Consider the following 20,351-nt stretch of genomic DNA (forward strand, 5'->3'; position numbering starts at 1 on the left):
ATTTGTGTTGTTTTGAACCCTGAGTTTGTGGTAATTTGTTACCAAAGTAATAGGGAAATAATACACCAACCTAGAATTCTATATCAGTTGAGTTAATAATCAGATGAAAAATTAGAACAAGTTGTTTTCACACATTTAAGATCTCAAAATATTTACCATCTTTTTTTCCATGAGTTTACCGGATGATATTTGTTTACTACAATGAGAGGTTAAACCAGAAGTGAAGGAAACAAAGGGGCCAGAAAGCAAGATTCAATTGAGAGAGGCAAAAAAGATTTTCAGTGTAAAGAGTGAGGAGAAATCATTGAACAGCTATTCCAAGGAATAAATCAGTTCAAGCAGAGCTCTGTGGCACAAACCTGTAATCCCAGTGACTTGGGAGCCTAAGGCAGGAATAATTCATGTTTGAGGTCAGACTCATCAACTTAATGAGGCCCTATCTCAAAAATAAAAAGAGCTGTGGACAAAGCTTTGCTGTGCATCACCCTGTGTTCAATCCCTAGTACCAAAAAAAAGAAGTGACATTTTTTTTACCTACTTCAAAGCCAGGAACCCAGTAAAGGAATCCTGTAGACAAAGTACCAGGCTGCTTTTTTGGGGGGGTGGGTGGGAGTGGGTGGCTTTAGTTAATTATTAATCTATTAATCTCTTTCTTTTTGTGGTACTGGGAATTGAAACCAGGGACACTCTCTCACTGAGCACATCCCCAGCTCTTTATTTTATTTTATTTATTTACTTTGGCACTAGGGATTGAAACCAGGGTCACTTCATCACTGAGCTTCATCCTCATCTTTTTTTATTTTTTATTCTGAGACAGGATCTTGCTAAATTTCCAAGGCTGGCGTTGAACTTGGAATCTTCCTGTTTCAGCCTCCTCAGTTTCTGGGATTACAGGCATATGCCACTGAGCCTAGCATAACAAGAATATTCATTGATAGGTTTAAAATTTTGGGGCAGATCAAGTAAGGAGAAAATTAAATGATTGAATTTGTTTACAAAAGTGTACTTCACTAAATTATTGTAAGATATGTAGCTTAAAAGATTTTTTTTTCTTTTTTAAAACTAGGAAACAAAATGTAAAAGAACCAGCAATATTTTAAACAAAATGTCTTTAAAAATCATAACTCTTCATAAGTTCATTTTCATTAATCAGTTCACGTTCTGATTAATGAAATTATTGGTTTTATGAGTCTAGTTTTTCATTAAAGTTTTGGCTATTTTTACCCAGTTCAATGGTATTCTAAAGTCATCAGAGATCTATGTTCAAAACTGCTTGTCAAAGTCATTTTCCATGAATTTCTTAGTAACAATTTAGACTGGTTGCAACTATTTTTAGAGAAGTATGAAAACAATATAATAATTGCCCATAGATGACAAAAACTTAAAATGGCCAGAGTTAAAACTCTGGTGAGAGTCCATAATGACAGACAAGGAAATTTTTTTATTCTTTTGGTATTCAAAAATATAACATCAGGGGCTGGGGTTGTGGCTCAGTGGTGGAGCGTTTGCCTATCATGTGTGAGGCACTGGTTCGATTCTCAGCACCATATATAAATAAATAAAAGAAATAAATAAAGGTCCATTGACAACTAAAAAATATTTACAAAAAGTATAATATCAGAATTATGACTGATAAATATGCCAAGACATATTAGGTTTCTAGGAATCATACAATTTTGGAATACATATTAATAACACATTTATATATAAATAACTCAAAGAAGGTAAAACATAATTTCTTGTGAAAATGCTCTGGAAACATTTTAACATATCAAATAAACCTAGTTAAATATGTCTCCTTTGACTTCTGGGGTCATCCGGAATGTCCCAAGTTAGTTTGAGATCAAAAATATCTAATTTAGAATTTGATTTTGGCGAGTTTATCAAATATAAATGGTTTTAAAACACCTGATGAAAAATAAGATTACAAGCTGGATGTAGTGGCCCTGTGTTTATAGTCTTGGAGGCTAAAGCAGGAGGCTGGCCAAGAGATTGGAGCTAGCCTGAGCAACATAGTAAGACCCTACCTCTTAAAAACAGGATCATAGGTCACAGTAAGATAATAGTACTCTTTAATCAGAGTGACAATGAAAGGATTTAACAATAAGTACAGGAAGTGAGGGAACTGAAAACAAACAAAAACCCTTAACCCTTTTAGAAGAGAAGACTATTTTCTCAAGCATCAAAGGACATAACTATAAAGACAACAAGTAGCACACAGAATTTGTCTCTCTTCCCACTTTTTTTTGCAATTTACTGAAAAGTTGAAAAAAACTTGTTATTTTTTATCAATACTATAGAAAATTCTTGCATAAAGGAAACAACCAAATTTTAGTTTTGTCTCAGTGTACTTGTTAGAAAAATGTACACATTTTTGGTCAACTTAAACACATAAAATTCCTCTTTGAAGGTTTATCATTTATAAACTTTAAAGAACACTTTATAATTCTCTTATAAATTTAAATAACTTCCAAAGTAGGCCTAGAGATCTCGCTCAGTGGTATTGTGCATACCTAGAATACCCAATGTCTGGTAAAAAAATTTTAAAACCCTCTAAGTTAGACAAAATTATTTTTCCTTTAACAAAACTCACATCTTCATATTCTAAAATTTTCTTAAAAAATACATCATTTATCTTGAATACGTTTCAAACAGGGTTTTTAATCTTGATTTTTCAGTAATTTTATCACACATACTAATTTTAACAATTGTTAAAATTGTGGGCCAGCATTCTGCAGATTAATATCATTTTGTAACTTTTTAAGAAAGTTTTCTGAAAAATATAATTTTCAAATTTTTAAATACTAAATATATATATATATATACACACACACACACACACACACACACATACACACACACAGAGACACACACACACATACACATACACATTAGTTGTAAGTGAACACAATACCTTTATTTTATTTTTATGTAGTGCTAAGGATAGAACCCAGTGCCTTATGTGTGCTAGCCAAGTGTTCTACCACTAAGCCACAACCCTAGCCCCTAATTTTTAAATTTTTAACAAACACAAATATATTTAATTCTTTTGTAAAAAGAAGTCAAAAGTTGATAAACTCAAAACCTATGTTGAGCAATTAATGTTTTAATTATTTGGAAATGATCTACATATTTGATGACTATCCATCATTTAATTTAGCTTAACAAAACTCTAAAGATGTATTCATCAAAAAGATTTGTGGGGCTGGGATTGTGGCTCAGTGGTAGAGCACGTGCGGGCCCGGGTTCGATCCTCAGCACCATATAAAAATAAAGGCATTGTGTTGTGTCCATCTACACCGAAAAAATAAATATTAAAAAAAAGGTTTGTGAAATCTATTATACATATTTCAAAGCATTTATTGTTAAAATTATATTTAAGTTGGGCTGGGGATGTGGCTCAAGTGGTAAGGCGCTCGACTGGCATGCGTGAGGTGCTGGGTTCGATCCTCAGCACCACATTAAAAAAAAATAAAATAAATGATGTTGTGTCCATCGAAAACTAAAAAATAAATATTAAAAAATATATAAAAAATAAATATTAAAAAAATTCTCTCTCTTTAAAAAAATATATATACATATACATATATTTGTCTTATCTTATTTATGTATACTTTTTTCATTTTTAAGTCAAACCCATAATTTTTAGATCTTAAACAACTTCTATTTAATGTTAATAGATGTGTTATTGTGTAATTAAACCAATAATATTTTCATTTACTAAAGTTTACTAAAATACCATAAAAATACTTGGGTGAATGATTTGAGAGCTGTGGATTTGATACATGTAGATAATATGCGAATACTTGTATAGGTATAAACATACATGCTGACACAATATACCACCCTCATGTGCACATGAGTACATAAAAATACAGAAATAAAAATTTCATAGTTTTCATTTTGAAAAGTCATGAAACAGATGAAAAAGTCAATAATTTTTAAAGACAATTTGATCCAAAAAAGAAAATAGGGTTCACTATATATGTATGTGTGTGTGTGTATATATATATATATATATATATATATATATATATATATATATATATCCTAGATACCAACTTTTAGTTAAACTGAATACACCTATTAAGAAAAATAGTCTCTCATCGGGTTTAATCTGGGACAGACCCCAAAAACTTTAGGCATTTTTGCTCTTTTATTTCCCTTTCTCTCTCTCTCTAAATCATTCTCCCTAAAGTTTGCTTTTAACAGAAGTAATTTTTCAAGGAAGACTGAAAGTGAGGATTGTGGATACTGCTCAGTGGTAGAGCACTTACTTGCCTAGCATAGGAAAGCTTTGGGTTCCATCCTCAGCACCACAAAATAAAACAAAGTAGAAGAGAATTTACATCTTAAAGACAGAAAAATACTGTAAGTTTTCATAAAAAAAATTTTGGGAGATATTATTTGCCTATTAAGTCATTATTTAGATTTTTCTTTTACAAGGGCAGGACAGTATCCTTTCCAACATTCTTATTTTGTAAAATACCTGTAGGTTTTCTAAGATAAATAGGTGGCTTTGGTTTTTAGAGGTATATATTTGTAATGAGTCTCATTTTCCCCAGTTTTTTAGAAAAAGACTGTTGCATTTAATTCCTTTAAGAATTGTGTTATATAGCCTGAGTGATATCAAGGGTCTGGCTTGTCCATAAAAAACCTGCATTATCTTTAGTTGTTCTTTAATATCAGGGAGCAGATTTTTAGCTAAGATGGAAACCAAAAAGATTTCTTTATTCTGGATTTAGAGTGGTTTCTCTTGGAAATGTTTCAATAAAGTGTTTCATTTGAGTTTGTAGTTCCATTTTCACTCTGGAAAAAGAGTAAAACAAACAATTGTTATCACTAAATATAAACCAAAGCTTTAAACCAAAGGCATACCTAAGCAAATGACTAGAAGTACATAAAAAATTCACAGGAGAGCAACTAAAATAAGAACCAAAGTCTATACAAAGGGATAAAGAAAAACACCACCCTATCCAAATCCAAGGTACTTCCAATTTTATCTTTTTTAAAATTTATTTTTATTTTTTTTTCCAATTTTATCTTAACAAAATAAAGTTTAGTCCATACAAATGGGTTTGGCCTTTTACCACTGAGTCACATCCCTAGCTCTTTCTTTCTTCTTTTTTTTCTTTTTTAAAGGACAGCAATTTTATTTTTTGTAACTTTATTTGTTTTCATGTGGTGATGAGGATGGAACCCAGTACTTCACACCTGCTAGGCAAGTGCTCTACCACTCAGCCACAATCTGAGCTCCTTTTCTTGCTTTTTAAAAAATTTTATTTTGAGACAGGAGTTGCTAGGGCCTCACTAAGGTGCTGAGGCTGGCTTTGAACTTGTGATCCTCTTGCCTCAGCCTCCACAGTCGCTGGGATTACAGGTGAGCGCCATTGTGCCTGGCCACATTATCACCAGTTTGTCTTCTTAGAGAAAAAATGTTAAACAGTCCTTACAAAACAGGAGATCAAAAGCCTTCTATGGGGGAAGAAGGGATTATGAATGGCTACCCTGTAATAAAGATTTAAACAATAAAATGATTTAAACAATTTGAACTAATATTTTCCTCCTGAGTCAAAGGACAATTTTGTAATAGATGTATTATGTATTTTAGTGCTTGCCAGTAGTACAAACGTTAAAATTGTAACCAAAGGGATTTATGACTTCTTTGAGGGAGGGGGGCAGGTATGCTAGGGATTGAAACCAGGGTCTTGTGCAGCAAGTGCTTTACCACTAAAGTACAACATCTCCCCAGCCATTCCCAACCCCTGCCCCATTTTTATATTTTGAGACAGGGTATTATTAATTTTCCCAGGTTGTCTTGAACTTGCCATCCTCCTGCTTCAGTTTCCACAGTAGTTGGAATTACAAGTGTGTACCACCACTCTGGGTTTATGTCTTTTTATTTTATTTTATTTAGGCGGTACTGGGGATTGAGCCCAGGGGCACGTTACTACTGAGCCGTTTCCCCAGTCTTTTTAATTTGTAAAATAAAATTGCAGAGATAGGCCTCAGACTTCTGCCTCAGTCTCTCTAGTAGCTGGGATCACAGGTGTGTGCTAACGTGCCTAGCCCTCTGGTTTATGTCTTTTTAGGAATACATTTTAAGGATATGGTAATATTTGCCTGGAAAACCTTAAGTGCTTTTCCCCCTTTTCCTTAAATGGAAAGGGTAGGCAAGAGCAAAAATGCACATTCATGGTAACCATATTGAGCAAAGTTTCATTGCAAATAACACCATGAAAAAATTTGTGATTCCCAAACAAGGATGCCTACTCAACACTTAAGGACAGTATTCGGATTTTTCTAAACTTCCATTTTCTGAAAAAAAAAATTATATTCGGCAATTTCCCAAATCATGGTGGAGGACTCGTGATCCTATACGTCAAGAATTTAGAACCTAGGCTGGCACGTAGACCGTTAAGTCGCTGGCCCCACCCTACTGGTGACATAGCTCCTGTCTAACCGCCTAAGGGAGGCTGTTACGAACTTCCGCCATTTGCTTAGAATGCTACGGCCGCGTGGCTTTGCTACGTCACATCCGGCCTTTGCGATTCGGGACTTCGAATCCGCGAGATGAAGTGTCTGTTTGTTACTGTAGGGACCACCAGCTTTGACGACCTCATTGCTTGTGTGTCGGCGCACGACAGCTTACAAGTGAGTGGGGGAGGCAGGCCGGCGGCGGCTTGCCTCGCCTCCCTTCGCTTCGCCTAGCTTCGCTTGTCGCTAGCCGCCTTTAGCTTTACTACTAGCCTTCGTAACCTTGCCTGACCGAAACGTTCGGAAAGAAACCTTCGCAGCTTTACCTCAGGTGCCTCCGCCCCTTTGCTGGCTCCTCCCCAGTGCCCGACTGGGCCCTCCTCCGCCTCACCAGCACCTTGGCGTCTTCCGTTTGCGGTTTCACCTCTCCCGCAGCCTTCCCCTTTCCCGCAGCCTTCCCCGGCCCCTCCTCCTCCTCCTCCTCCCTCTGGTCTCCTTTCCCCAGCTTTCCCCTGCTTTCCCCTTTCGAGTCGCCTCCGCCCCTCTTTCCAGCGGTTCTGTTTCTTGGAACTGGGACCCCCGCCGAGCTGGGTTCGCGGGAGGGTGTCCGCTTGCCTCTGGTTTCCCGGTCGCCTGTGGGTCCGGGGATCCGTGGCAAGTGGTGCGGCCCTTTGAGCCCGCCGTGCGGGAATTTCGGTTGTGCGGCCCTCGCCCGGCTCAGCCCGAGTCTTTTCCTGCAGGCGCCCTGCAGGATCGAGACCCTGCCAGCGCGGCGTGTCGGTTGCCCGTCTTATTTGGGCTCACCGTTCTAGACTGCCCAAGCAGTGAGGCAGAACTGGACTGTACCTTGGTTGCCCCTCCCCCCTAGTTTGCAGTGCCTTTATCAAAGTCTTTCCCTGTTCGTATTTTATCGGGATCAGGTCGGTGAACTGGGAATTAGATTAGGGCTCCCCTTTTGGTTTCAGGATGGGGAAAATTGGCCACAGGCAGGCTGTTTGGCAATGCGTGCGCGGGTCTGAACGCCGACCTCAGGGATTGTTGTTGTCACTGCTCTAACAGTAGCCAATTTAAAACGCCCGCGTTTTCTTATTTCCTGTTTTAGATCATCAAGAGCCTTGGTTACAACCGACTTATCCTCCAAATTGGTAGAGGAACGGTGGTACCAGAACCGTTCAGTACTGAGTCATTTACCCTGGATGTTTACAGGTACAAGGAGTCCTTGAAAGAAGACCTGCAGAAAGCAGATCTTGTTATTAGTCACGCAGGTAAAGTGTCTTAGAGTCTCAGCATTCAGTCTTTGATAAACAGTAATTAAGTAACTTATGCAACCATTTTCCTGGCAAAAGTAAAACCACTTAATGAATTGTTACGCAGAATATATTCACTGTAGCCTGGTTGGATATGATAATTACTTGAATACTTGAATATAATAATTGAGAACTTTGACTCACAGAATTTAGTGTTTCTGGGTCCAAGAAGGATGGGAAATTAATTACTGTAGCACAACGTTAATAAAAAACCCTAAGCACAAAGAAGCAAAATAATTTATTCAATGATGTGCTATGAATTATCAACCTAAAATTAGTACTAGGGCTTAGATCTGAAGGACTGTTCATCCTGCTCATTGGCTGGATTGGTGTTGGAGAAATTGGCTTTGAAAGGTGTTTTGTTTTTTTTTTTTTTGCACATTTTTATTAAGTGTGAGTGTGAAATACATAACAGTTAAAATATTCTTTTCCCCTTATTTTTATTAGTACATTCTAGTTGTACATGATGGGTGGGATTTATTGTTAAATATTTGTACATGCACACAATATGACAAAAATATTCTTTAACAACTACTTATTCTTTGTGTAAGTCATTTCTTTAGAATAACCATCTTGATGATCTTGTTGATGAGACTTTCAGTACATTTAGGAGAATTGCTTTTGGGTAGCACTACAGTTTTGACTGCTGTGAGAAAGGTTGGTTTTAAAAAGTCTAGTTTGAGGAGAGAAAAGTTATTAGAAATAGATGTTAGTGACATTGGTAATTAAAAATGTATAGCATAATAGCCAATAGAACTTTTGGCATGGCTATAGCTCTTTTTATTTTGAGACACTGTGTCCCTAAGTTTCTTAGGGTTTGCTAAATTGCTTTGGCTAGCCTCCACCTTGTGATCCTCCTATCTCAGCCTCTTGAGTCTCTGACATTACAAGTGTGTACCACTGCACCTGGCTTGGTATCTGTTCTTAAATTCTACCCTGGCATAGGATATATACATATCCTATGTATACTCACATCTCCTAGATGATTTTAGATTTCAAAGTTCTTTTTGAGTTGTTCTCTTTGTCACCATCTCCTCAAATAGGACATTAATATCCAGGATATATGAAGACCTCAAAAACCTTAATACCAGAAAAACCAATCCCATCAATAAATGAGTAAAGGAACTAAACAGACCCTTAAGAAGAAGAACTACAAATGGTCAACAAAAGAGAACTGCAAATTAAAAGTACACTGAGATTCCATCTTATTCCAATCAGAATGGCAATTATCAAGAATACAAGTGACAGGTCTGGGGTGCTTAGTAGTAGAGCACTTGCCAGGCATGTGTGGGGCACTGGGTTGGATCCTCAGCATCACATAAAAAAAGGTATCTATCTACAACCAAAAATATAAAAAAAATACAAGTAACAGTGTTGGTGAGGACATGGGGGAAAGGGGCACACTCATACCTTATTGGTGGGACTGTAATTAGTACAACCACTCTGGAAAGCAATGTAGAGGTTCCTCAAAAAACTAGGTATAGAACCACCATATGACTCAAGTATCCCATTCCTTGGTATATATCCAAGGGAGTTAAAATGAGCATTCTGCAGTTACATGGCCACGTTAATGTTTATAGCAGCACAAGTCACAGTAGCTAATCTATGGAATCAACCTAGGTGCCCTTCAGTAGTTGAATGAATAAGGAAAATATGTATATACAATGGAGTATTAGTTATAAATAAAAACAACTTTATGGCATTGGCTTAAAAATGGAACTGGAGACTATCATGCCAAGTGAAATAAACCAGTCCCAAAAAGTCAGGTTGAATGTTTTTCTGATATGCCAAAGCTATCCAAAATAAGCGGGGAGGTGTTTACAAAAAGAATAGAAGTATGATCAGAGGAATAGACAAAGGGGAATGAAAGGGAGGGAGGAGGGTTGGGATAAGGAAAATCTGTGGGTTGAATCTGACCTAACTTTCCTGTGTGTATATATGAATATACCACAGTGAATCTCACAATTACGTACCACCACAAAATATTAATTAAAAAAAAAACAGTAGAAAGAACAGTAGAGGAAAGGAAATGGGAAGTGGGAAGAAGGAAGGGGAATGAGAAATACTGGGGACTGAATTGGAGCAAATTATATGCCATGCTTTTATAATTATAGTATATTGTCATGTATAACTAAAAAAACAATTAAAAATTAGTTGAAGTTGAATTCTTCCATACACACACATTCATAGAGGTTTAGCCTTGACTGTCTTCAGGATGACACTTCACAGGTAAACTCAAATGGTATTAAGAGTTTTTCTTTATTGTGCCTGTCATTATTTTAGTCTTACTTTTACTACTTGTGGTTGAATAGAAGTGAAGTACAGTTATCCCTTGGTGTCCACCAGGGATTGGTTCCAGAACCCCTGAGGATACTAAAATCTGAGCTGCTCTCATGTCCCTTACATAAAATGACCTATTACTTACATATAGCCTATGCACATCCTTCTGTATACCTTAAGTCCTGTCTAAATTACTTATGAGTAGAAGTTATGCTATATTTAATGGAGCAGTGGTTAAGTCTACATGTTCTATTGATCTAAGGATGCAGAACTTGAAGATATAGAGAGTCTGTTGTATAGTTTCACATACAATGTGTTGAACTTGAATCTTAACTTGGATTCAAGGCCATTCCAAGATGTAATACTAGAGAGCAGGTAACAGCACTAAGTCATAGGCCGTACTATCATCGGCAGTAATAAAATGTATTTTTTAAATTCAGGTTTATTAACAGTAACTGTTAAGTATATGTTTGTCATTTTCAATATATAATTGAAAGGTCTGGTTTAATGATCTGTCAATTTAAGTTATTCAGCTTAAGAGTTCTAACCACCTTAACTTTTTCAAAATCATATTAACAAATTTTATTTTTGTAGGTGCAGGAAGCTGTTTGGAGACTCTGGAAAAAGGCAAGCCACTTGTGGTAGTTATAAATGAAAAGTTAATGAACAATCATCAGCTGGAATTGGCAAGGAAGCTACACAAAGAGGGGCATCTTTTCTATTGCACCTGCAGGTATACTAGAGACTGATTATTTGATCTCTAATATTTTCCTTAGCTGTTCTTATCTAACCCATCTGTCTGTTTCACCTCTTACCTTCTCACGCTTACCAAACATACTTTAATTTTCTTATCTATAAAACCTTCTCATTTGTCTCTCCTTTTAACTTTGATCTGTGTTGTGTTTTATTCTGTATCTGTGGCCATTTCTTTGCATGTAAATATTTGAGAGTGTATGAGTATATGCTCGTTGGTGTGTAAGTTTTCGTGAATCTGATTTTTAGTTCATTATTTACATTTTCAGTATTCCAGGAAGACATTTGCTTTTTTCAGTTAAGATTTTGACTTTACTGAGTCCACTGGAATCCCTACATTAAAAGTATTTAATTTATTCAGTTATACCTAATATGCAGTGGGCACTGTTTTAAATGCTAGGGATACAGTGGTAAACAGATAAAAGTCCATGTTCTCATGGTACTTAAATTCTAGTGGTAGAATTTCACATGATGAAATACACTACAGGGGAAGTAAAACAGGATGATGCTATAGAGTTGGGCTGAAGACTAATTAGATAGAATCCTCAGATAAGGCTTGACAAAGTATAAGACATTTGAGGTGAGACCTAAGTTCAGGGATGAACCAGTCATGGGAAACTATAGATACCAAGGAACAGCAATTGCAAAAGCCCTAAGTGAGAAGTGAACTTGGAAGCTGATGTGCTTGAGAAACAGGAAGGTTAGTGTGCATGAATATAGTGTGCAAGGGAGAGAGTAGTATGACGCTGGGAGGGGAAAGTTTCTGTAAGAGCTCTGATTTTATTCTGAGTTTAATGGGAAACCATTGGAGCTTTTTAATCAGAGGAATTACTTTATGGTGAGAAGTATTATTTTCTAGAAGTATATTAGAATTCAACAAGAACTGATCAACATCAAATAGAAGGATGAAGAAAGTTGCTGATTTGTTTTGTGTTAGTTCTTCCTTGACACTAGAAGCTTGTCAGAGGGCCAGGTCAGTAATTTCCAATTGTTTGACTTAAAACCTATTCTTATTGGAAGTATTAAAGTATTTTATACTATATTATAGTTAAATTGATGTTGGATTTAAAATAAAGAATACTAGAAGAAATTAGCTAGAACATAAAAACCTTTTAATTTTCCTGCTTCTGTATCTTACACACTCAGTGAATACTTCATAAAATGTTTTTTGAGTACCTATTCTATGCCAGGCATTTTTCTAGGCAGTTGGTATATACAACCAGTGAACAAAACAAAGATTACTGCTCTCATTGGGAGGAAACAGATTCATTGATTGTTTCAGGAGTAAAATTGTTGGTGTCATCTTACCTTTAATGATGGAGAGGAGGGAGGATGTCAGAGTGGCTTTGTAATATAGAAGCCAGTCAGAAGGTAATTAAAATTATGTATGCTTCAGATAATGGGCACAGTTTTCCCTTGGGTAGTTGATATTAGGGATTAGCATCATTTTTTTCCCAGCCCTTGCATTCCCTTTTAAAAATTCTAATTAGTTATACATGATAGTAGAATACATTTTGACACATCATACATAAATTAATTAACATTATTTTTGCTTTGTTTTTGTGGTGCTGTGGAACACAGGGCCTTGTGCGTGTGAGGCAAGCACTCTACCAACTGAGCTATATCCCCAACCCGAAAGAGAAATTTTCATCTTCCTAACTGCTTTATTCAAGGCAGTGTTCCCAGATGCTTTTGATGAGTATTTTTATTCAAAATGTTAAATCAGCTTTGATTTTTTTGTTAGTTTATTATAAAAGGGAAAGCACTGATTTCATGAATACATCCTGATGTTTTACTCATGCTGAAAAGGAAACTATACAAGTCTTCTATTATAAAATTATAGAAGTCTTTTTATATTAATGTCAGGAAAATCCCACACATGAAAGCATTAAGAATCAATAATTGGTTGTGTTTTCATTTTAGGTAAATAATTTCTTCCTCCAAACCTAGGCTGGGTGGTGATATATTTGTTCTAATTTTAGGATATAAATACATGATATAAATACATTTCAGAGGTAATAGTTTTATATTGTTCATATCCTTATTGCCAGCATGCATGGTGATTGTATATTGCTTAATTATATATTATCAATAGTAAGTTACCTGTAAAAATGTTGTATCACAATCTTCATGCATGGTCTAGCTTACCTTTTTGTCTGGCAGTTATTACTTTTGGTATCATTTATTCTGTTTTTATATATTGTTTCATTTTATAACCCCACAGTCCTAAGAAGTATTGTGAACCTATGTGAACACATTATTCATAATGTAACAGTTCTGAACTATTTCGGTTGACTTGAGAGAAAATATTTGTTGAATTCATATCGACATTTTATACTACTCTTTTTATTATGATATTAATCTTAGTATGTATACCTATAATATTAAAGTGCATTAAGACTCACATTTACAGTTTAAGGATTGTTGTATTCTTGGAAGTTAGTAAGTCATCAAGTGGGCAGCAGATGAATTATGGAATTTTCTCCCATTACCTAATATTTTTCTTCTTTTGTTTTAGCACGCTTCCGGGGCTGTTACAGTCAATGGACTTATCAACACTGAAATGTTATCCTCCTGGCCAGCCAGAAAAATTTTCTGCATTTTTGGATAAAGTTGTTGGATTAAAAAATAAACATTAAACTTTCATCACTTTAAAAACATAAAACACCCATAAATCCAACCTGTTGATGTGATTAAGTCAAATTAAATACATAAAACATTTATAGAATAATATAAACTAATAAACTTCCTACATTTATAGAACATATAGGAAATTTTGTGGTGTGAACATTGCATTTGGGTTCAAATCCTAATTGCAATTGAGATTTCCCTATTCTTCATTATATAGTGAGAATTCACAGGTTTTTGTCCTAAAATCTCAAATGCATTTGGTATTGTGGGAAAAAAAATGAATGAAATTTGGAAACTGACTAAAACCATAAATATAGTTTGGTGTTCCTTTGAGTAAAAACCGAAACAGTAACAAGTCACTTTTTTTTTTTGCATGACAATTAGCTTCATAATCTAAGGAAACAAAAACATTCTGGGTTGTGCTCTGTGGAATAAAAAGCTTGATAATTGCCTTAAAAAGATGATTAAGTTACTTAGCATGTTTGGAGAGATTACTTTTATTCTGATGAATAGAATAAAAGGAATATATTCACTTTATTTTCCTCTAACATAAAATGTGATAAAATATCTTGCTCAATGTCAAAATTTTAAAGGATTGAGAATAATAAATCAAAAAGAACTTATGTTAGTAGGATTTATGTTAATTTTTAAGGCCACCCTCTACAGTGGTAACTAAACATTTACTATAGTATAGAAATGAACAGTGTATGTCATTATAAAATTAGTCTTGCAAGTGAATAGTGAATGATATTGTATAATGGCTTAAATATATGGTTTTAAAATTCATATTAAAACTTGAGATAGGTACATTGTGAAATTCTTTCTGATTAGAGAAAGTGGTCTCAACCTTTTAAGATACATTAGATCATCCCTAAGTTCCAATAATTCTCTGATAGAAAGTTTATCCATGAAAACAGAACATTTAATATACAGACCTTGTTATATTACTATGCCAAAATGTTCAAAGCTCCAAGCATTTTACTTGGGATGCATTAATAATGTTTTTTGTAGATTTATTTTTCTGATTATTTTTCTTTGGCTAATAATAAAATAAATTCTTGCTAATGGTAGAAAAGGTGGTTGCTGAGAAGTACTCTGGGTAGCAGGAGGAAGCCAGCTTCGATTAAAATTTTGCTGAGAATAATCTAAAAAGTGAGTAATCCACATGTACATAGTTGAGAATTCACAGAACCATAATACTTGTATATTAATGTATGTTATAGAAAAGGTCTTATTCAAATACAGGAAGAGACTTAGTGTTTTCTGGGCCCTCTTAAAGTTTTTCTTGTTCAAGGAAAAAGTTGTTGGCATAAGGCTGTATTGGTCACTCAGTCTTATAGTTGTTTTATGGCATGAAGTACTAACCTTAGAGAATCAGGAATGAAAGTGTTTACTCATACATCAGACAACCAAACATTGGGTCCCTAAATCTCTTCTACTTCCCTGCAATAATGAACAACCTAGATTTCATTATTTCATTCAATAGAGGCATATGTCAGTGGTGTCCATTGTGTATAGTAATGTCTCTGACTACACTGTTTCGGAATTTTATGTTGTGGGGTTTTAAATCAAAGTATACTTTCAAATCCTAATTTGGTAGTGATCCTCAAGATGATCCAGTGCATTCCCATGGCTTGTCAGATGAGGCAAGAGGTCAGAGATTAGTTTGCCTAGTAGCAGTTCCAAGACCCTGTTCTATTCATTTTCTACTATACTGTAATATGTTGTAAGCTTTTTGTTTATAGTTGTTTGCTCATTATTTAGTTAACTTTCATCCCCTTTGAGGAAGATTTATTTCCAGAAGTTCTTTATTTGATAAGGAATCTCACACTTAACCGGGTTTTCCAACTGAAACTTAGCAGCCTGTGATTCCTGATTTTTTTTTGGAATCTACCAAAAGGATCTATGTAGGATTTATGCTAGATTGAATTAAAACTTTAAGGCAGTTGGAGACAAGAAAATTTAGGTAACAGTGCACATCATTAACTACAAATGAGGAAACAGGCTAAGATTTTTTTTCGGGGGGGAAAATTCTATTTGATATTTTTCTCAAAGTTTGATATCACTACATGATAGGTTCCGGTTCTTAAGAGTCAGTCAAAAAGTAGAATGCTGTTAATTTAGCAGGTGTTTACATTCCAGGGATAAGGAAGCAAAAGAGTTGATTGGGAAATTCATACCATGGATAGGTTCAGAGGTGAAAGCTAATAGATGTTGGAGAAGATGAAGTAATATAATGTTTTGAGATGACCTTGAGAATTACGAATTTTACATAATGACATAGTTTGGAGGAAAGAGAGCTGAAAGGTTCCCAATGAACCTGATGGTAGGGTACTGTAAGATTTAAAGTAATCATTATCTGAAAGTACTATCAGGAGTTTTGACTTGAGACCCTTTAGAGCTCTACTATGTATGCTTTAAAGGTAAATCATACAGATACAAAGGATAATATAAAAAGATTGAGACTAAAGTCAGGAATGATACAGTAATGTAGGTATTTTTTTGCCTTTTATTATGATGTAAACACTAAATCCCATTGATTTCATAATGTTAATTTGCAGAGGTGACTGAATCTGCATAGAGTTTGAAAGATGAGGTATGTGGACAGATTATATGGAATTTTTTGGAAAGATTTGGAATAGGTGATTATGATAGCTGTGTGGTGATCAATTTTTGCTCTAAAAGTTGTACCATATTTGAATGAAATAACAGTTAACACTTGCTGAGTACTTAGTACATATCAGGCACTATTCAGAACACTTAACATACTCATTTAATTTTTCTAGTAACACTATGAAATAGTTGATATTGCCCCATTTTGCAGATGAGGAAATTGAACTTGGGAGTTTTATGCCATCTATATGTCTTGCAGAGGTGAAAGGAGGTCTGGAAATTGTAATTGAAGCACTGAATTCTGGTATATTTCCTTGATTTGTGAGGACAAATGAAGACAATATTTGTGACAGAATATTTGAATTCAGTTGACTCTTCCCTGATATTCAGATTGTGTGTTGGCTACAGATACATGTATAACCTATTTGAGTTTTTACATGGCTACTTTATAGCACACTGATGGCTATTTATAGATATTTTTTCCTAGTTTATGTGATTGCAAGTTATTTAAAATATTTTTTCCTTAAATGTTTGTGTTTTAAGGTGCTTTTTTTGGGATCCTCTTTGCTTTGTAGTTTTTTTCTTGCTACTTTCATAACTCCTACAGCCTCTCCTTCTATTGAGTCTTGTATATATATCTCCTAACTCTGATTAGAGTTGCTGAATGATTTCCAGTTTCCAGTTTGTTAATTCTGAAAGCATTTCAAACATGATATGCTCCAAACTAAAGTCATATTTCTCTTTTCATATTACCTGAGGTCCTTATCTTCATTACTGGTACCCTATTTAGTCAGTCCTCCAGTCTTTAACTCATACCTCCAACCCTTTATAGGTAATTGATCAGATTTTTTTTTACTTCCTAAATATCTAAAACTTATTTGTATATTCAATCTTGTAATACAAATACATGTTGAGAGTCTACTTCTGTATCAGCAGGATTCAAGACATGATTCTTGCTCTGGAGGAGCTTTTAATAGTCTAGTTGGGGAAGAACTATGTCTTATACATTCTTGAGTCCTCTTCCTGAAATGGACTAGGCTCCATTAATGTTGAATGTACTTCTGTATTTAGTACTTTTTTTCTGATATCAAGTAGGATTTGATATTGGTTCTAGGGAACAGTCATCTTACATTTATTTCCTATTGACTTTAAGTTTAATCTAGTCTTTCTCTTGTTCCAAAGATGTGTCCATCACACTGTATGGTGAAGTTCACAGGGCCAAATATTTATAGGAACAGCATCCCAAATATCATTAATGATCCTTTGAAATATTCTGATGGAATTTGTCAAATAATGGTGCTTGTTGAGGATTTGTGGCAAAACATGATATTTAAAAATCAGGTATATGAAAAGCAGTAGCTATAGTTATAGTATTTTCCAGTAAAAGATTATGTGGAGAAAAATTAGAATACCACCAAATTATTGTTAATTTTTAGATTGATAATTCCCTACATGAATATTCTAGAATAATATTTATATTGTTCTTTTAATTCTTAGAATTTTGTAGGTGGGCAAGAAAAAAATAGATAAATAGGAATGCAAAATGTATGCTTTTCAACATTGATGTATATATTTAATATATATATATATATTTAAAATATATATATATATTATTTTTTTGGTATTGAGGATTGAACTTGGGGGCACTCAACTACTAAGCCACTTCCCTAGCCCTATTTTGTATTGTATTTAGAGACAGGGTTTCATTGAGTTGCTTAGCATTTGCCATTGCTGAAGCTGGCTTTGAACTCATGATCCTCCTCCTGAGCCACTGGGATTACAGATGTGCACCACCATGCTCAGCTGATGTCAATATTTGAAAAACGTTTTGAAGGACTTTATATGCCATTATGTATAGATAGTAGACTGTCTTTCTTGGTCTTTCATGTCTAGAATTTTATTTTCATAAATTTTGCTAAAATTGTTTTGATTTATACATATAGCTTTGGACATGATTTTGTTCTTGGCTGCTGCAGTTTTATTCTTTGAGGCAATGGTTTTTAAGCTTTATTTGGTGGTGGAACACTTTAAAGTATAACCATTGCTTCTCTGTGTACTTACACACATATACAACTTTGACGTGACTTTCAGGAAAATTGTAGTCACCAGGTTACAAATCTCTAGACTGAAGCCAACTTTGATATTTGTGATATTATTCCTTAGGCATTGTTGATAGTGTTTTGGTGGTAGCTATTATACTCCTTTATAATTAAACTCTTCCAATTAAATACATCCAAGTTTAGTAATTTCCAGTTTCTATAATGTAACACAAGCCATAAATTTCTAAAGTTTAAAACTTACCCAAGTGGCACATTTTGAAACTAATAGTCTTGACTATTAATTCATTGTCTATATCCCATAATGTCTTGTGTAGCACTGTTTCTAATTGTAAGAAGGATTGAATGGAATATATTTTATTCATAGTAATTATTTTCGGATAAATATTAGGCTCTTTAGAGTAGGTGACCAGTGAAGCATTGTATTATTTACTGTCAAGTGTCCATCTGTAAATACTTGTTTTTAAACTATCACTGTTGGAGTAATGTCTGTGAGAAGGTATACATTCATTCTTTTTCATTTCTACTTTTATACAGGATAATATACTGGTTATTTTCTACTGCCAGTGTGAAGTAGGTGGCTAATATGTTCTCCAAATTTATAAGCAAAAACCATTCTTAGATCCTGTGTCTTAAGTAATTTTCTACATGACAGTTTAACTTCCCTAATATGTGATTTCTAAGACATCAGTCATGTGGCATGTTTGAAAGTTAAAATAGTTTTCTCTTGTTTTGTTTTAAGAATTAGTACTAGGCTTAGTGATATTTCCTAAGAATGCAAAGTAAATAATCCTAAATGATACAGAAAGCAGGATCTTCATTGTAATCCATTTTAAAATTTATATTCAGTCTCTAATTGGGGTTATAGTTAGAAAATTTAAGTTTATCTAGGAATGAGTCTTTCCAAGTGCTTCAAAGAAAAGGTTCTGATCTGTATTCCTCCTTGCCCTAAAACCCCTGTCTGTAGACTGATCCTACATCAAACAAAAACCAACCCTCAGTGTTTCAGTGTCAGTGATATAAAACTTAATATAAATATATAACGTATTATTTTCTGTTTTTTTTTTTCAAATCTATATTTGATGCTTCAGGCGAAATGGGGAAGAGAAGGGAATGAAAGCAACTGGTCTGGGTAATATTTGTTCTGTTTTGCATTTCTGAACTGGGATCACAGTGCTGGGAAATCTATTCTTATTTTTGTCATTATTTTCTCCCTAAAACTTGAGAAAGGTGTTTGTTGAACAGAGATGTGAAGCTGTGTTTTGGTGTTCCCTTTCTTCAAATCCTGCTTTACTGTTTGAAAGTCCACCATGAAAAGTGGCAGGCTCTAGTTCAAGGGTGCTGATTATTTGTTTGTTTTATATCAAGGATTGAACCCAGGGTATTCTACCACTGAGTTACATCCCTAGTCCTTTTTTTTTTAATAGTTGTAGATGGATAACATGCCCTTAATTTATTTTTTAATGTGGTGCTGAGGGTCAAACCTAGTGCCTCATACATGCTAGGCAAGTGCTTTGCCACTGGGCTACAGCCCCAGCCCCATCCCTAGTCCTTTTTTTAAGATGGGGTCTAGCCAAGTTGCTGAGGCTGGCCTTGGAACTGCCCCAGCATCCCACACACTGGCATCACAGGCATGTGCCACCATGCGAGACTTTAAGGGTGTTGTTAAAAAATGTTTTAAGGAGCCGGGGTTGTGGCCAGGTGGTAGAGTGCTTGGCTAGCGTGTGTGAGGCACTGGGTTCAATTCTCAGCACTGAATATAAATAAACAAATAAAGGTCCATCAATGCTTAAAAATTTTTTTTCACAATGTTTTAAAAAATGTTTACTGTTGCCATTTCAGTAATGAACAGTAAGAGGTTCTACAGGGTTGATTTCCTCAATTGGCCCCATGTTTTTGGGTACTAAAATAATTGAAATAAATTTTTAGGACTAAATTTTTAAATTGCCTTTTCATTAGGATATGTTACAACTATAACTTGTACATCACAGATAATATGTGGTTTAAAAAATGATTGTAGGTACATACCTCAGTTGAGACATGGAATGTTAGAATTAAAACCGTAAGTATTTATGTTGTACTACAAAGAGTTTTCTCATTTGATCCTTAAAAAAGGAAATAAACAGTTCTAGAGAAATTAAAGCATATGTCACGTTTTCTAGCTAACTTGTATAAACTGTAGTAATACAATTAAAGAACCCCATTAGTATGATAGGTCAGATATGTTAATTTT

At 34.7% G+C, this 20,351-nt stretch overlaps 1 protein-coding gene across 3 annotated transcripts in view; it reads left to right on the forward strand.

Moving 5' to 3' along the window:
- The first annotated feature begins 6,543 nt into the window (after positions 1–6,543).
- Alg13 (ALG13 UDP-N-acetylglucosaminyltransferase subunit) overlaps positions 6,544–20,351 on the forward strand; it is a 79,325-nt gene continuing 65,517 nt past the window's right edge. For 2 of the 3 annotated variants that reach the window (XM_077106990.1, XM_077106991.1), the window contains exons 1-3: positions 6,544–6,654; positions 7,580–7,742; positions 10,659–10,797. In XM_077106990.1, coding sequence (XP_076963105.1) covers positions 6,574–6,654; positions 7,580–7,742; positions 10,659–10,797 — 383 coding nt within the window. In that variant the 5' untranslated portion in view covers positions 6,544–6,573. Of the gene's footprint in view, positions 6,655–7,579; positions 7,743–10,658; positions 10,798–13,335; positions 14,601–20,351 lie in introns of all 3 variants that reach the window. The other variant, XR_013154650.1, reaches the window with a different exon arrangement.

This window comes from Callospermophilus lateralis, chromosome X (genome assembly GCF_048772815.1).
Source record: "Callospermophilus lateralis isolate mCalLat2 chromosome X, mCalLat2.hap1, whole genome shotgun sequence".
Taxonomy (NCBI): Eukaryota; Metazoa; Chordata; class Mammalia; order Rodentia; family Sciuridae; genus Callospermophilus; species Callospermophilus lateralis.